This window comes from Monodon monoceros, unplaced genomic scaffold (assembly GCF_005190385.1).
Source record: "Monodon monoceros isolate NGI ecotype Baffin Bay Population unplaced genomic scaffold, NGI_Narwhal_1 Super_Scaffold_12, whole genome shotgun sequence".
In the NCBI taxonomy this organism is placed as follows: Eukaryota; Metazoa; Chordata; class Mammalia; order Artiodactyla; family Monodontidae; genus Monodon; species Monodon monoceros.
In genome coordinates, this window is record NW_021703768.1 from 167,328,597 (window position 1) to 167,342,192 (window position 13,596).

General features: G+C 59.9%; 1 protein-coding gene across 1 annotated transcript; it reads left to right on the top strand.

The window, feature by feature from the left end:
• Nucleotides 1–10,281: 10,281 nt before the first annotated feature.
• Nucleotides 10,282–12,113, top strand: JUND (JunD proto-oncogene, AP-1 transcription factor subunit). Its single transcript, XM_029218060.1, has one exon. The coding sequence runs from the start codon at nt 10,409–10,411 to the stop codon at nt 11,444–11,446; it is 1,038 nt and encodes a 345-aa protein (XP_029073893.1). The 5' UTR covers nt 10,282–10,408; the 3' UTR covers nt 11,447–12,113.
• Nucleotides 12,114–13,596: the final 1,483 nt, after the last annotated feature.

The following is a 13,596-nucleotide window of genomic DNA, read 5'->3' on the forward strand; positions in this document are numbered from 1 at the left end:
ATAAAAACACAGGTGAAGACCCTAAGGGTCTTCCAGGCAGGGAGAGCAGCATGTGCAAAGGCCCTGAGGTGGGAATGAGCTGGTGTGCTGGAGGAAAAGTGCAGAGGCTGGTGTGGCTGGAGTGGAATAAGTAAAGAGGGTGGAGGGAGGTGGGCAGCAGCTGTGGGGCCTGAGGAGTGTGGGGAAGGGTCTGGGCTGTACCTTGAGATGAAGAGACAGAGAGAGAGACTGAAAGACGCAGGAAGAGGGGGAGAGACTGAGAGCAGGAGGGAGAGAAGGGGGCCTCAGCATCTTGAGGCCTGGACCCAAGTGGCCTGGGGGTCTTCACCCACATCCTCCCAGCCCAGACCCCTCTCTGATACCTTGACTGCACGGGCATGAGGTAACTGCCCTGTGCTGAGAACGATGTGGGCACACAGGAGGTGGTCCATAAATGTTAGGCGGATGTATGAACGAGGGATGGACAGACAGACAGACAGATGGGCAGGATGACAGGTGAATGGAGGGAGGAAGACCTGGTACCCAAGTCAGTGCAGTGAGAACATTGTCCCCCACCTTCCAGCAGGTGATCGGCTGCGGGTTGTGGAGGAACTTATCCAGCTGCCACAGGGCCTCACCCACCCCTCTCTAGTCTCCGAAAATGAGTGGAGTGGAGTGGAGGCTACAGGGTGGGGGTTGGGGAGGCGCTGTGAGTGCAGAGGCGGGCCGGCTGGGTACCAGATGCCGCTACCTGCCTCTGCCTCTGAGTCAGTATCACCATGGCAACACGGGCCCTGCCGGATGCTCCTCTGGGCACATCCCCCATCACTGCAGCCACCATCACTACCGCCTCCTCACAGGGGGCAGGGGCAGAGGGGACAGCTATTTTTACCCAGGCTCAAGGACCCTGATGCCCACCTTCTCCCATTTCCATCAGCCTCTCTGTCTCCTAAGCCACCCCCTCCCTACAGAGCTTGCAGCCAAACTGGGGGTGAGGAGGCTGAGTGAGGGGCCCAGGGGCGTTGGGGAGCCAGCCAAGGGAGAGTCTCTGGGCTCTGCTTGGTAGGGGAGCTGCAGGGTGTCTCCTGAGGTGGGCACTGGTGAGGGAACATCATGGGCAAGGGTTGGGTGGCTCGATGGCAGCAGTGGGCAGAGAGCTAAGGGGTGGCAGGGAGGTGGGCAGGGAGCCACAGAGAGTGTGAGGAGGCCAGGGTGGCACTCACAGAGGGCAGAAGATGGATCCCTGTGACCCTTGGCAGTCCCTATGCCCCCTGTGCCTCCCCTGCATCCTCTGGAACATGGACACTGGTGGGGAAACAGAGGCAGGGAGGGTAGTCACGGGCTCTACCTGGGCTGGCAAGGACTCCAACTATTCCCCACTCCAGCTGCTGACAACATGGATGCCCCTGCGATTCCCCCCCACCCCTTACCTTCTCCCATCTCCCCTTTCCTCACCCCACTCCAGGCCTCTTCCTTGAGTCTCTTCCAACACACCTTGCAGCCCTACCTCAGGGCCTTTGCACTCGCTGATCCAGCTTTCAGGCACATCCTTCCCAGGTGCCTCCTCATGGAGCCCCCTTTGTCTGCAGGTGTGAAGGACCCTCTGTATTCACCACTCCCTTCCTCCCAGTGAGATTTCTTCATAGCTCTTGTCACTGCCAGATATTATTTTATCTATGTTTTCACTTATTTCCACCCCAAGAATGGGGGCCCCTCTCAGAACCTCAGTTTACCCAGCTTGACAATGGCAGTAGCCAGTGTGCGGAGGGAAGGGGAAGCCAGGCAGTGAAATACCAGTGTCTGGGTCCTCTCCACCTGACCCAGAGCTGCAGGGGCATGGTGGGGACTTGGAGTGACCTACAGCTCCCTGGGCATTTCAGGCCACAAAGCCCTGTCAGAGGTCAGTGAGCAGTGGGTGAGCCAGGCTGGGGCCGCAGCCAGCATCAGGGATCCTGCCCTGTGGGCCTCCAGGACAGTTGGGGCCTCCAGCTCCCGGGGTGGCCTGTGAGTCCCTTATCACCACACATACTGATCATCCCTAGGAGACAGTCACTGTATTTTCCTTGTACAGATTTATAATGTCACCTTCTCTTCATGCCAACGAGACAGAAGACTGGGTCCAGTCCCTAGCCAAGGGCCCTGCATCCCAGTGAAAAAATGTGGCTTGATTTAAAAACAGTCATTTGTCTCTTCCTGTGTCTCCTGCCTTCTCAAGCTGGTCTCTCTTCCCACCTCCTTTCTCTCTGGTCTCTGTCTCTGTGTTTCTCCACCAGACTTTGCTTCCCTCCCTCTCCCGCTCTCTCTCCCTCCATCTCTGCCTTTCTCCCTTTGTTTATTTCTCACTCACTATAATTCCCTTTTCCCTTCCACTATGTGCCCGCTCCAACCCCCCTGTTAGGAGGCCCTGATAAATCCGGCCTTGCCCAGAACCTTGGGGTCGGCCCCTTAGCCTCTATCTACCCATTCATCAAATGGGCTTGTCCTAGGACCTGAAGTCCTGGGCGGAGGGGAGTTTGGCAGCGGACATGTCCCTCCCTCTCCGGCTGCAACAGCACTTCACGGCCCGGCAGGGAGGGGTTAACCGCGTGCCGTCCCCCTTCCCCCAGCCCTGCATTTAATTAGCAGCCCCGCGGGGCTGCCGAACGGGGCGTGGGGCGAAGGGGGCCGGGCCGGGAAGGGAGGGAGGGAGGAGAGGAGGCGGGGGAGAAGTGGAGGGGAGTAGAAACGGAGGGAGAGGGACGAAAGGGGGCTGGAGGTAAGGAGGGGGTGCCGGGAGCCAACCAGGGATTCTTATCCTGCCTGGCTAGTGTCCCCAGCTCGTACCTCAGGGCTCTCGGTTCCCTTCCCCGCCCCTCGGGGTGGGCATCCCCTCCCAGCCCCCTCCCGAAGGCCGAGCCCGGCGCCCGCAGTAAATGTCAGCTCTCTTCCCATTGTCCGGTGGAGGAAACTGAGGCCTACGTAGATGTGGCGACTAAACTAGGACACAGCTCGGGGCCGCCCAGCGTTTATCCGCGCTTGTCTGCGTGCTGGACAACAAAACCAAAACACCAGTTCGTCCCAGCCAGGCGACCCCGGGGGCGGTCTCGGCTTGGGAGACAGTGACCCGGTGGGATAGGGGCGGGCTGGGGCAGAGGGGCAGGAACCTGGAGCCCAGAGGCCCAGGGTTTTCCCACCTAGGCCACGCCTCTCGTGCCTCAGTTTCCCAGTCTATTTGCGCAACGTCGGGGAAATTGGAGGGCCGGACCCTACCCACCACCACACCCACGGTCTCCTGCGCTACAGGGGCGCGGGCCGGGCGGCCAGACCATCCGAGTCTACGCCGCTCCGCCTCGCCTTGACGTCGGTGCTGACGCCACTCGCACCCCTCGCAGCCACAAAGTCCGGTCGCCGTGCGGGGTTAACTGTTGCGCTGCCACCCGCCGCGCCGAGACCCCCCCCCCCGCCACCCAGTAACCTTTCTCTCCCCCACCCCCGCCAGAGGAGGGGCCAGGCTGCCGGGACCGACGTGGGACAGGTCTTGGGCAGCCCAGCCGCCAGGAGAGGCGAGAGGCCCCGATCGGCATCCAGGTCTTTGCCTGCGCCTGGAATGTGCCTCCTCCTCAACCCAAGTCCTTGTTTACTGCGACATCCCTCCCTCCGGCCCGGCCCTGACCCCTCCAGGGCTGGGCGTGTCCTTGTCCGGCCGTGTCTCCCCGCCCCGGGTTGGGGGGGGGGCTCCTCAGGCCCGGGGCGGGGACCTGTCACCCAGCGATTCGCTGTTTCAAGGTCGAGTTTCTTATCCCCATTTTTAACATGAGAACCGTCGAAGCCTAGAGAACTTGTAAGTCACCCAGAGGTGGGCCGTGTAACCCTGGCCGAGCCCCAGCTCGTGCGGCTCCCCTGCCCCACCCCTGAGGGGGCGGGGGCTCGATTCCCTCGACGGGGGAGGGAACCCTGCAGGCCCCGCCCTGCCCCAGGGGAAGTGAGAATGGGGGGCCCTCCCCCACATCCTCACCACTTCCTCCCGGGGAGAGGCGCTGGCGGAGGGGGCATGGGGGAAGGGTGGGAGGCGACGGGCGAGGGAGTTCAGAGGAACGGCCTCAGGTTCAGAGTGGGGGGGGGGGTCTCCCTGGCCCCGCGCCCAGGAAGGGCACGACTGGCGTTAATATATACCTCGCAGGCAGCCACCTCCCGCAATCTGCTCCTTCCTGGGGGGCCCCTTCCCAAGCGACCCGGACTCTGCCTGCTCCTCCCCACCCTGGGGGCCCCCGCCGCCTCCTCCCTGCTCCCTCGGCCGCTTGCTTCACCCCCATTCGATCTACTCCCCTACAGGAGCCTGATCCTGTAGGGCTGCCGACCAGCTGCCGGCCCACAAGGTCCTCCCCCGCCCCGCCTCCCGCAGGCCCGAGGTCCAGCCCCATCTTCTCTCTGCATCAGCCCAGCTCCCTGAGCCTTGTCTGCCTGTAGAGATTCACCTGGATTCCAGTCTTCCCTCCAAAGATTGGACCCATGCTTTGCTCAGAGCCTCAGTTTGTTCACGTGAAAAATGGGGACAGGTGTCACTCTTCGCGGTGCTGCTGTGGGGTTTTAAAGGAACAACGTCGAGAGTGAGTTTCCCATCTTGGCAGCATGGAAGCATCTGCTCATTACTTCACTCACTCATCCACTTATTCATTTAATTATTTATTAATGTATCCATTGATTCACACACACCCCCTCCCCAATCCCAGGCAGCTTGGGAGCGACCTCAGGGGCCCACAGGACTGTGGGTGGGGACAGCCCCAGGGTCTTGAGGCAGAAATGGGAGCTTCCACTTAACCAACCTGAAGCCTCCTCAGAGAGGCCTCTGCCTGCCACTGCAGCCTCCACCTGTTCCCCCAGACAGGTCGGTACCTCTCAGGACCTTGGGAGGATTCCGGCTGATGCAGGCAAACCCCACGTCATAGGTGCTCATCACCAAGGCTGGGCACATTATTGAGCTCCTACTGCGTGCTGGGGTCCTTCCCTTGGGGACAGGAATGCTGGGTGGGTCCCTGTGGCTCCTCCTGCCCTGTGGATGCACATGCCCCACTCTTGTTGGTTTGGGGCTTCCCTGCTTTTAATGCTTTCTGGATACTGGAACATTCGGGGTCCAGGACTGGCCCAGAGTGTCCCTGAGGAGTGAATGCCTGAGTTTTGCTCTCATTTCATCGTTTTTCGGTTTCTTTCTATTTATGGCAAGAGAAACTGGTTTTCCATTCCTGGTGGTGACTTGAAGCTTCCCTCTTGAAATTTATTTACTGAAGTAGAAACAGAAAAGGGGTCGACTTAAAGGAAAAAATTGTGACATTGACCTAAAGCGGGCTTCTATGTTATGGTGGTGGTTTCCCATCCCGGGTGAGAGTCTGGTCAGCTCAGAGGTGATGAGGGATGGCCCCAAACCCTCCCCCAGCACACAGGCCTGGGCAAACAGCAGGTGTTCAGTAGAGGGTGGTAGAATGGATGAATGATGGTGCTTGCACTTGACCAAAAGCAAAAAACAAAACCAAATCAACTTCTGAAGCTGGTCTTGTGAAATCGAGCTCACCACCCTCTGACCCCCAAATCTTCTGGTTCCCCAACGTCGGCCTGTGAAAAGACCTAACCTGGGTCTGGGTATACAGCAAGTGTACATAAAATGTGCACTGGATGAGTGCAGGAGTCCTGCCTGTCCTGGGGGGTGGAGGTCAGGAGAGCATAGGACGTTATTTTCTTGTCCCACAGCCCTTCTGGACTCATTCAATCAATCAAGTATTGGACCTAGTGACTTTTCTGAGCCTGCGGGAGCCTCGGGACACCACAACCTCGGGAAAGAGTCAACAGGGCCACCGGTCATAAAGCAGGCTCTGCCCGGTGTCCATCTGGTGCTGAAGGTGGCTGCCGGCGCATCAGCTTCCTCGTCTGTAAAATGGTCTCGTGAGACTGGAAAGAGCCAGAGGGCAGGGGCTGAGTCCTCTCCCAGCGGCCTGACGAACACCTGCACTGGACGAGGGAGGAGGGCGGTTCCTGCTCCAGGCGAGGGCGGAGGCGGGATAGGAGGGGAGGGGCCGCCGCCTGCGCCAGTAACCCGATCCTCAGGAATGCGCCGGGGCCAGAAGTGCCCCCAGCCCGAGCCCGGCGCCCTTCCCCCGGCCCACCCGCGGGGTTCTGCCACCCGGGGACGGTCTCCACAAGTTCCACCCCCACCAGCGCTTGGGTCCTAAGCGCCGGGGGACTGTCCGCAGAAGCCCCATCCAACCCCGCGGTGTTCTGAGCACCCCGGGACCATCCTTGGCAAGAGCCTCTGCCCCAGGACCCCTCCGCTTCACTCCCTTCGGCTTCCTGCTTAGCTCTTTTTCTTTGGGGCTTTCCGTTTTATTAAGTAGATTTTAGGTCTCTGGAGCTTCAAATAAAGACTAAACATTAAATCGAATTGCAGGTTGCTTTAAACAAGAAAGCAAATCTCTTCGCGCTGGGGAGAGGGCAGAGCTGCGAAGATTTGAACGCCGGCGAGGGGGCGTTATGTTCAGCCTCCATTTGGAAGGCTGGGGTGGGAATGGGGCTGAGGCCTTGGCTGTGTGACCCAGGGCAGGTCGCGCACCCTCTCTGGACGCTGCTCTGGGAAGTGAGATAATGTCCCAAGACTTAAGAAGCTGCAGGGAGAGTAAAGGCGAAAATAAAGAGTCCTGACCTAGCCCTGTTACCCTCTGGTCCCTCAATCCTATCCGCCACTTCTGCTGCCCTTGAGACAAATACCACCTAGGTTTCAGGGGAGGTACCTCCACTGCCCCCTTGCCTTCCTTCTCTCGCTCTGGCTCCCCTTGGCTCAGTGAATCCAGCCTCGCTTGCTTCTCTACCCTCCATCGGTGTGGCCAGCAGGTTCTACCCCAGGGCTTTTGCACTTGCTGTTCTCACTGGGACACTGCCCTCAAATGAATTATGATTTGCTCCAGCTCCTCCTGTATTCAACATCACCTCCTGGGGTGACCCTCCCAGAGTACCACACTCTAAAACACTACCCCTTGGGCTTCCCTGGTGGCGCAGTGGTTAAGAGTCCGCCTGCAAATGCAGGGGACACGGGTTCGTGCCCCGGTCTGGGAAGATCCCACATGCCATGGAGCGGCTAGGCCCGTGAGCCATGGCCGCTGAGCCTGTGCTCCGCAAAGGGAGAGGCCACAACAGTGAGAGGCACACTTACCGCAAAAAAAAAAAAAAAAAAAAAAAATGTAAAACACTACCCCCTTCATCCTCCATGAAGGAGGTACCATTTATTTTCCTTGAAGCTGTGCTTGTCAGGTTCCTCCTTCACACTGTGTGTCTGAGAGGTTGCCGGTGTTTGTGTCACCCATGTGAGTCCCCATCACTAGGCTCACAGTAGGTGCTCAATCATTGTATGTGGAATGAATGAATGAATGGGAGTTTTCCCTAGTTCACTGCATGGGACTGTTGATGGATTTCAGGCCCCGCCTTGACCTGCCTGAGAAGCCCCCAGTCTGGGAGGACTAAAGCTGGACACAGCTGCCCCCCAGCTCTATGGGGTCAGCACTGGTCCAAATGGAGGAGCAGGGCTGGAGTGTCCCAGAGGGAGGAATGAGAGGATGGGGAAGGGCACTGGGTCACAGGGAACAGCAAGTGCACAGCAGAGGAGCCTGAGGGGGGTAGATATTGGAGAGTAGGGATGGCAGAGGCTGCCAAGGGCAACTCCCCACACTTAAGAGGCCAAGACAGGTCTTCCCCACCTAGCTCCAAGGACCCTCCTGGGAAAGAGAGAATCAGAAACACATAGTGGACAGGGCTCAGTCAGATGGAAGGTTTAGGGGAGTCCCTGGAGGCATGGTTAACGAAGACTTCTTGGAGGAGGGAATACTGGAGGTGGTTTTTGAAGGATGAGTAGGAGTTTGCCAGGAGGCTAAGGAAGGGCACTCCAGGCTGAGGGTACTCCAAAGAACCGCAGTTAAGTTTGGCCAAATGATAATAAAGTAAAACAATTATAGAGAACATTTATTGAGCCCTTACTATTTGTTCAAATACTTCCAATAAAAGTCACAATACTCCATGAAGTAGGTGAATTATTTGCTCCATTTTCATAAGCACACTCAGACATGTAACATGCCTTGGCCTTCCTGTGCCTCCATTTCCCAAAGCCTGTCTGTTGGGTGACCGCTCAGCTCAAGCTGGCCCTGCCCACAGCTTACCAGACCATCCCTACCTATCAAAGTCAAGGCCCAAGGTCAGGGTGGAGCCTCCCTAGGCCACCCACTCACCCTCCTGCCTTGGGGAGAAGCATGATCCCATCTCCTTCAGTCTAGCCCCACTGCACAGGCCCAGAGAAGGGTCCTAGGGCAGGGCTGGTTACAGGCTGGGGGCTGCATCCACTCCATTTAGGGGTCCCTTTGCTCAGGCTGGTACCCAAGAGGACAGGTCTGGAGGGCACAGAGACCCACATTCCTGGAAACACAGACACATACACCTATACACACACACGGGTACATAGATCCATATGCATGGATCCACACGGGCACAGACACCCACTCCTATGTGTGAACACTGACCCACGCATGAACACACACAGGCACATGTGGGCACAAACAGACATTTGTGTGTATGTAGACACAAACCCATACCCCCAACCCTCTGCCAGCCAGGCCAGGCTTCTTGCTTGTGATGACAACCTCCCTCGTGGCCTTCTTGCTCCACAGCCCAGTTAGGGGCAAGGCCAGGTGAGGAAGGGAAATAGAAGAACGGGTGCTCATGTCCATAGGCCAGTCAGACAAACTGAGGCCAGAAACTGCCACAGCCACCCCACCAGCCTGTGTTCTCCTTTAACACTGGCTGTTGGATGCTAGGCCCTATGCAGGAAGCTGGGGATCCAGCAGGCTCAAGATAGACAAGGTCCCTGCCCTCCTGGGCCTTATGGTCCATCCCATCATTCTGGATGGTTCTGAGACTATAACGGAAACAAGGTGAGTGGGAGGGGCCTCTCTGAGGACAAGTGTAAGCATGGTGGGGGGAGGAAGGGAGCACCAGGCTGAGGGCATAGCACCTATCGATGAGGCGGCAATGAGTTGGGAAGACAAAGCTCAGAGAGGTTGAGGGTGAAAGGTTAGAGGGGGTCACCCGAAAGAGCAAAGGAGCGTATGGGGCCTCCACCAACTGCTTATGGATTGGGCGCCATCCCGAGTGTGGTGAGAGCCATGGAGGGGTTCTGTGCAGGGGCTGTAGGTCAGATCCAAATGTCCCCAGGATCTCTTGGGAGTGTGGGGAAGGGCCCCTCTCACCTCCCTCAGATCCCATCGCCAGCCAGCCTTTATGGAGTCCCATTAAGCCTGACCTGACACTCATGATAATAGTAATAAACAGGTAATAATTACCAGCTTGGACTCCTGCCTTAACAACCCAGTCCGGGAGTCACCGGGGTACCCATAGGAGGCCCTGGCAGACGCAGAGATACAACGTAGGCGGCTGCCCAGGGGCACGGACGCCCGGGTTCTACCAGATGGATAAGAGCTCAGGCCTGGTCACAGCTCTGGCCCCGAGGGCAGGTCACTCCACCTCGCAGAGCCTTAATTTCCCGTCTGTAAAGTCAGGAAGTCGGACTCCCGCGCTTTAGACCCCACCCAGTGAAGAATAGCAGGATCAAAGCATTTCCAGCAACTTCTGGCTGAAACCTCCTCTCCCCTCCCCCGTCTTCCGGGGGCAAACACACCACCGGAGACTGGGGTGGGGGTGGCGGTGACGTGGAGACAGACCTGGCGCACGCCCCCGGCGAGCCACCCGGCACAGCTCCCTCAGGCCCGCACAAAGCCTAGATAGAGGTGCGCTAAGGAAGGTACAGTCGGCACAGTGGAGCGGGAGGCGACAGGGAGTTATTTATCCATCCGGAGCCCCATCCCCCTCCGGGCTCCGGAGGTCGGCACCGCCCCCGCCCGGCCGGGGCCCCACTCGCGGACGCGGGGCGGGGCCGAGCCTCGGGGCGGGCGGGCGCCGGGTGGCCGGGCCCATCACGCCACCCGGAACGTGCCTTGGCGGGAGGCGGCACTGGGGGCATTGGTCGTACACAGCACTCCTGGGGCGGAGTGACCGGGCCGGGCGCTCTGCTCGCCCCCATGACGTCAACCCATAAGGCAACGCGCTGTTGTGCCGTTTACCGCGCGTCACCCGGACAACGGCAGTCGGTGGGGGTTGAGGGGGGCGTTGGTGACTTGGCCCCGCCCCTCCATGCAAATGAGCAACGTCACTCGTGCCCAATGGCGAGCAGGGACAGTGAGCTCATCGCGCCCGGCCGAGGCTATAAGGGGGCGCGCGGGACGCGCGGCTCAGGAGCCGCCGCCAGCGGAGGGCCGGGCGCAGCGGCCGCGGCGGGAGCAGGGCCGAGCGGACGGGGGGGCGCGGGCCCCCCGGGCGGCCGCGGCCACTCCTCCCCCCCGGGCTGGCGCGGCGGGGGAGGCGGAGGATGGAAACACCCTTCTACGGCGATGAGGCGCTGAGCGGCCTGGGCGGCGGCGGCAGTGGTAGTGACGGCAGCTTCGCGTCCCCGGGTCGTCTGTTTCCCGGGGCGCCCCCGACGGCTGCGGCCGGCAGCATGATGAAGAAGGACGCGCTGACGCTGAGCTTGAGCGAGCAGGTGGCGGCAGCGCTCAAGCCCGCGGCCGCGCCGCCCCCGGCCCCCCTGCGCACCGACGGCGCCCCTGGCGCGGCGCCCCAAGACGGTCTGCTTGCCTCGCCCGACCTGGGGCTGCTCAAGCTCGCTTCGCCTGAGCTCGAGCGCCTTATCATCCAGTCCAACGGGCTGGTCACCACCACGCCGACAAGCACGCAGTTCCTCTACCCCAAGGTGGCGGCCAGCGAGGAGCAGGAGTTCGCCGAGGGCTTCGTCAAAGCCCTAGAGGACTTACACAAGCAAAACCAGCTGGGCGCGGGCGCGGCCTCCGCTGCCGCCGCCGCCGGGGGACCCTCTGGCATGGCTGCGGGCGCCGCGCCTCCCAGCGAGCTGGCCCCGGCAGCGGCCACGCCCGAGGCTCCCGTCTACGCGAACCTGAGCAGCTACGCGGGCGGTACCGGGGGTGCGGGGGGTGCTGCGACGGTCGCCTTCGCCGCGGAGCCCGTGCCCTTCCCGCCGCCGCCACCCCCAGGCGCGCTGGGGCCTCCGCGCCTGGCCGCGCTCAAGGATGAGCCGCAGACGGTGCCCGACGTGCCGAGCTTCGGCGAGAGCCCGCCGCTGTCGCCCATCGACATGGACACGCAGGAGCGCATTAAGGCGGAGCGCAAGCGGCTGCGCAACCGCATCGCTGCCTCCAAGTGCCGCAAGCGCAAGCTGGAGCGCATCTCGCGCCTCGAGGAGAAAGTGAAGACGCTTAAGAGTCAGAACACGGAGCTGGCGTCCACGGCGAGCCTGCTGCGCGAGCAGGTGGCGCAGCTCAAGCAGAAGGTCCTCAGCCACGTCAACAGCGGCTGCCAGCTGCTGCCCCAGCACCAGGTGCCCGCGTACTGAGCTCGCGCGCGGGGCGCATGCGCGGCCTCCTCCCAGAGAGGCGGGCTCGCGTGGTTGGGGGGGGGGGCGTGGGCGCCCCGGACTCGCAGAGGGCGCGGCCCCGGGATCCCCCCCTTGAGGGTGCCAGGAGTCGGAGAGGGCGCCTCAGACTCGACAAGCTGGACCCCCTGCTGCCGGGGGGCGAGCGCATGACCCCCACCTCCCCCGCCCTCGCGCTGCCTCTGTCCCGGGCGCGCGGCCACCCAGTGTTGCACAAACCCGCGCGTTCTGGCCGCCCCTTTGTACACACCGCCGCCGAAGGAGGCTCCGAGGGGGCGCAGGCTCAAGCCCTGCGTTTTCTCTTCTTTTACTTTTTTTTTGACTTTGGAAGAGAGAAGAACAGAGTGTTCGATTCTGCCCTATTTATGTTTCTACTCGGGAACAAACGTTGGTTGTGTGTGTGTGTGTTTTCTTGTGTGGGTTTTTTAAAGAAATGGGAAGAAGAAAAAAAAAACTCCCTCCTTCCCTTTCCTCGCTCTCGCTTCCCTTCCCCTTCCATCCCTCCGACGCCCCCTCGTCCCGCCGTTTTTCTTCTGTTTTTTTGTTTCGTTTTGCTACGAGGCCACATTCCTGTTTGTAATCCTTGGTTCGCCCGGTGTTCTGTTTTCAGTAAAGTCTCGTTACGCCAGCTCGGCTCTTCGCCTCCTTCTTCTCCTGCAGGGGCCTGACGGGGTGGGCGGGGCCTGGCCCGGTCCCCGTCCCCTCCTGCCTCCTTCGCCTCCTCCCTCCGCCCCTGCTCAGAGGAGGAGGGAGTCGGCGTCCGGGAAGAACCTGCACATCTGGCGCTCAGAGAGCGCCATCTAGGAGCGCCTGGGCGCTGGGCCGACTCCTGTCCGGGTTGGGCGGGGGACATTGGGGTTTCCAACCTGAGTTTCGAACTAGCCAGCCCGAAGGTGTCCCCTTTGTCTCCCCTTTGCGGAGGAGGGACTGCGGGAGGGAGGGGGGACAACTTCAGCCCGAGGCAGGGAGGAAAAGGTAGAAACTAACTTTCCGGGCTTCTGTTTGCCTGTCTGTAAAATAGGCAGAGCAATGGTAAACTTGTCCCATAAAGTTGTGAGGATTAAGACAGTTCGTTTACAGAGCAGTTCTTGGCTTACAGGTGGTGCTCAGTGTAAGCTTGTATTATCGTTTGTCGGATGGGGAGCGTGAGTTTCCGGAACAGAAGGAAGGTTGGCACAGGTAGGATCTGACCCAGGCAGTCTGCCTCCAGGACTGGAGGTGTGGTTAGGTTCTGTGGGACCACTGACTTGGAATCCAGGATTTTTCAAGTACTGTCTGAAACACCCCTCCCCCAACATCCTATTCTCCCATTTTGAAGAAACTAAGGTTCAGAGAGGTTGAGTGACAGGCTTCAGGTCATACAGCCTTTTTTAGGAGACCGTGCAGGGACATTTTGCACCTTGGGTTTCTCACTTCCAGCGCCTTGACTGCCAGGTTACCCTCGTCCCCTGCCTGCTTTGGCTTTTGCTACTGTGGGGGCAGAAGACCCTGGACCTTGGGCTTCTGCCTCACTTGGGGCCCGAGGGACATGAGCATTGGTGGCCAAGGACACAGGGCAAGAGGGCAAGTGAGCTTTGAACTCCAGTTGTGTACCCAACCCAGATAGGGAAGGTGGGCAAATCATGCCTGTTTTACAGATGAGGAAACTGAGGTGCAGAGAGGTGCAGAGAAGAAATGCCTTGTGCCCACAGTCCCTCAGCCATCGAAAGAGTGGGGCTTCACCACATACAAGTTCCCTCTTCCTCTGGATCACCCTGGCTGCCCACCTTTCAAGGCTTTAAGAGCTGCTTTGGGGTTTGTTTTTTTAAATTATGTGACCTCTCTTTGGTACCACCTTCAGGCAGATGTTTCAGGAGAGGGGTTTGAAGTGAAAAGAGGGCTGATGCTGAGGTTGGGGTGTCCACACAGAGGAGACCAAGAACCATGCTTGGGGGTCAGAGCTTCACTCTTCAGGAGGCTTGAGTCCCAACTTGGGTGCCAATTTGCCGCTGTAACCTCAGCCAAGTTCCCTCCCGGTTCTGGCCTTTACCTACTGTGCTGTGAAAAGGATGTGTCTCCCGTGTCCAGGTAACGTCTCAGGTCAGAAGTTGGAAGTGCTTGGGAGATGAACA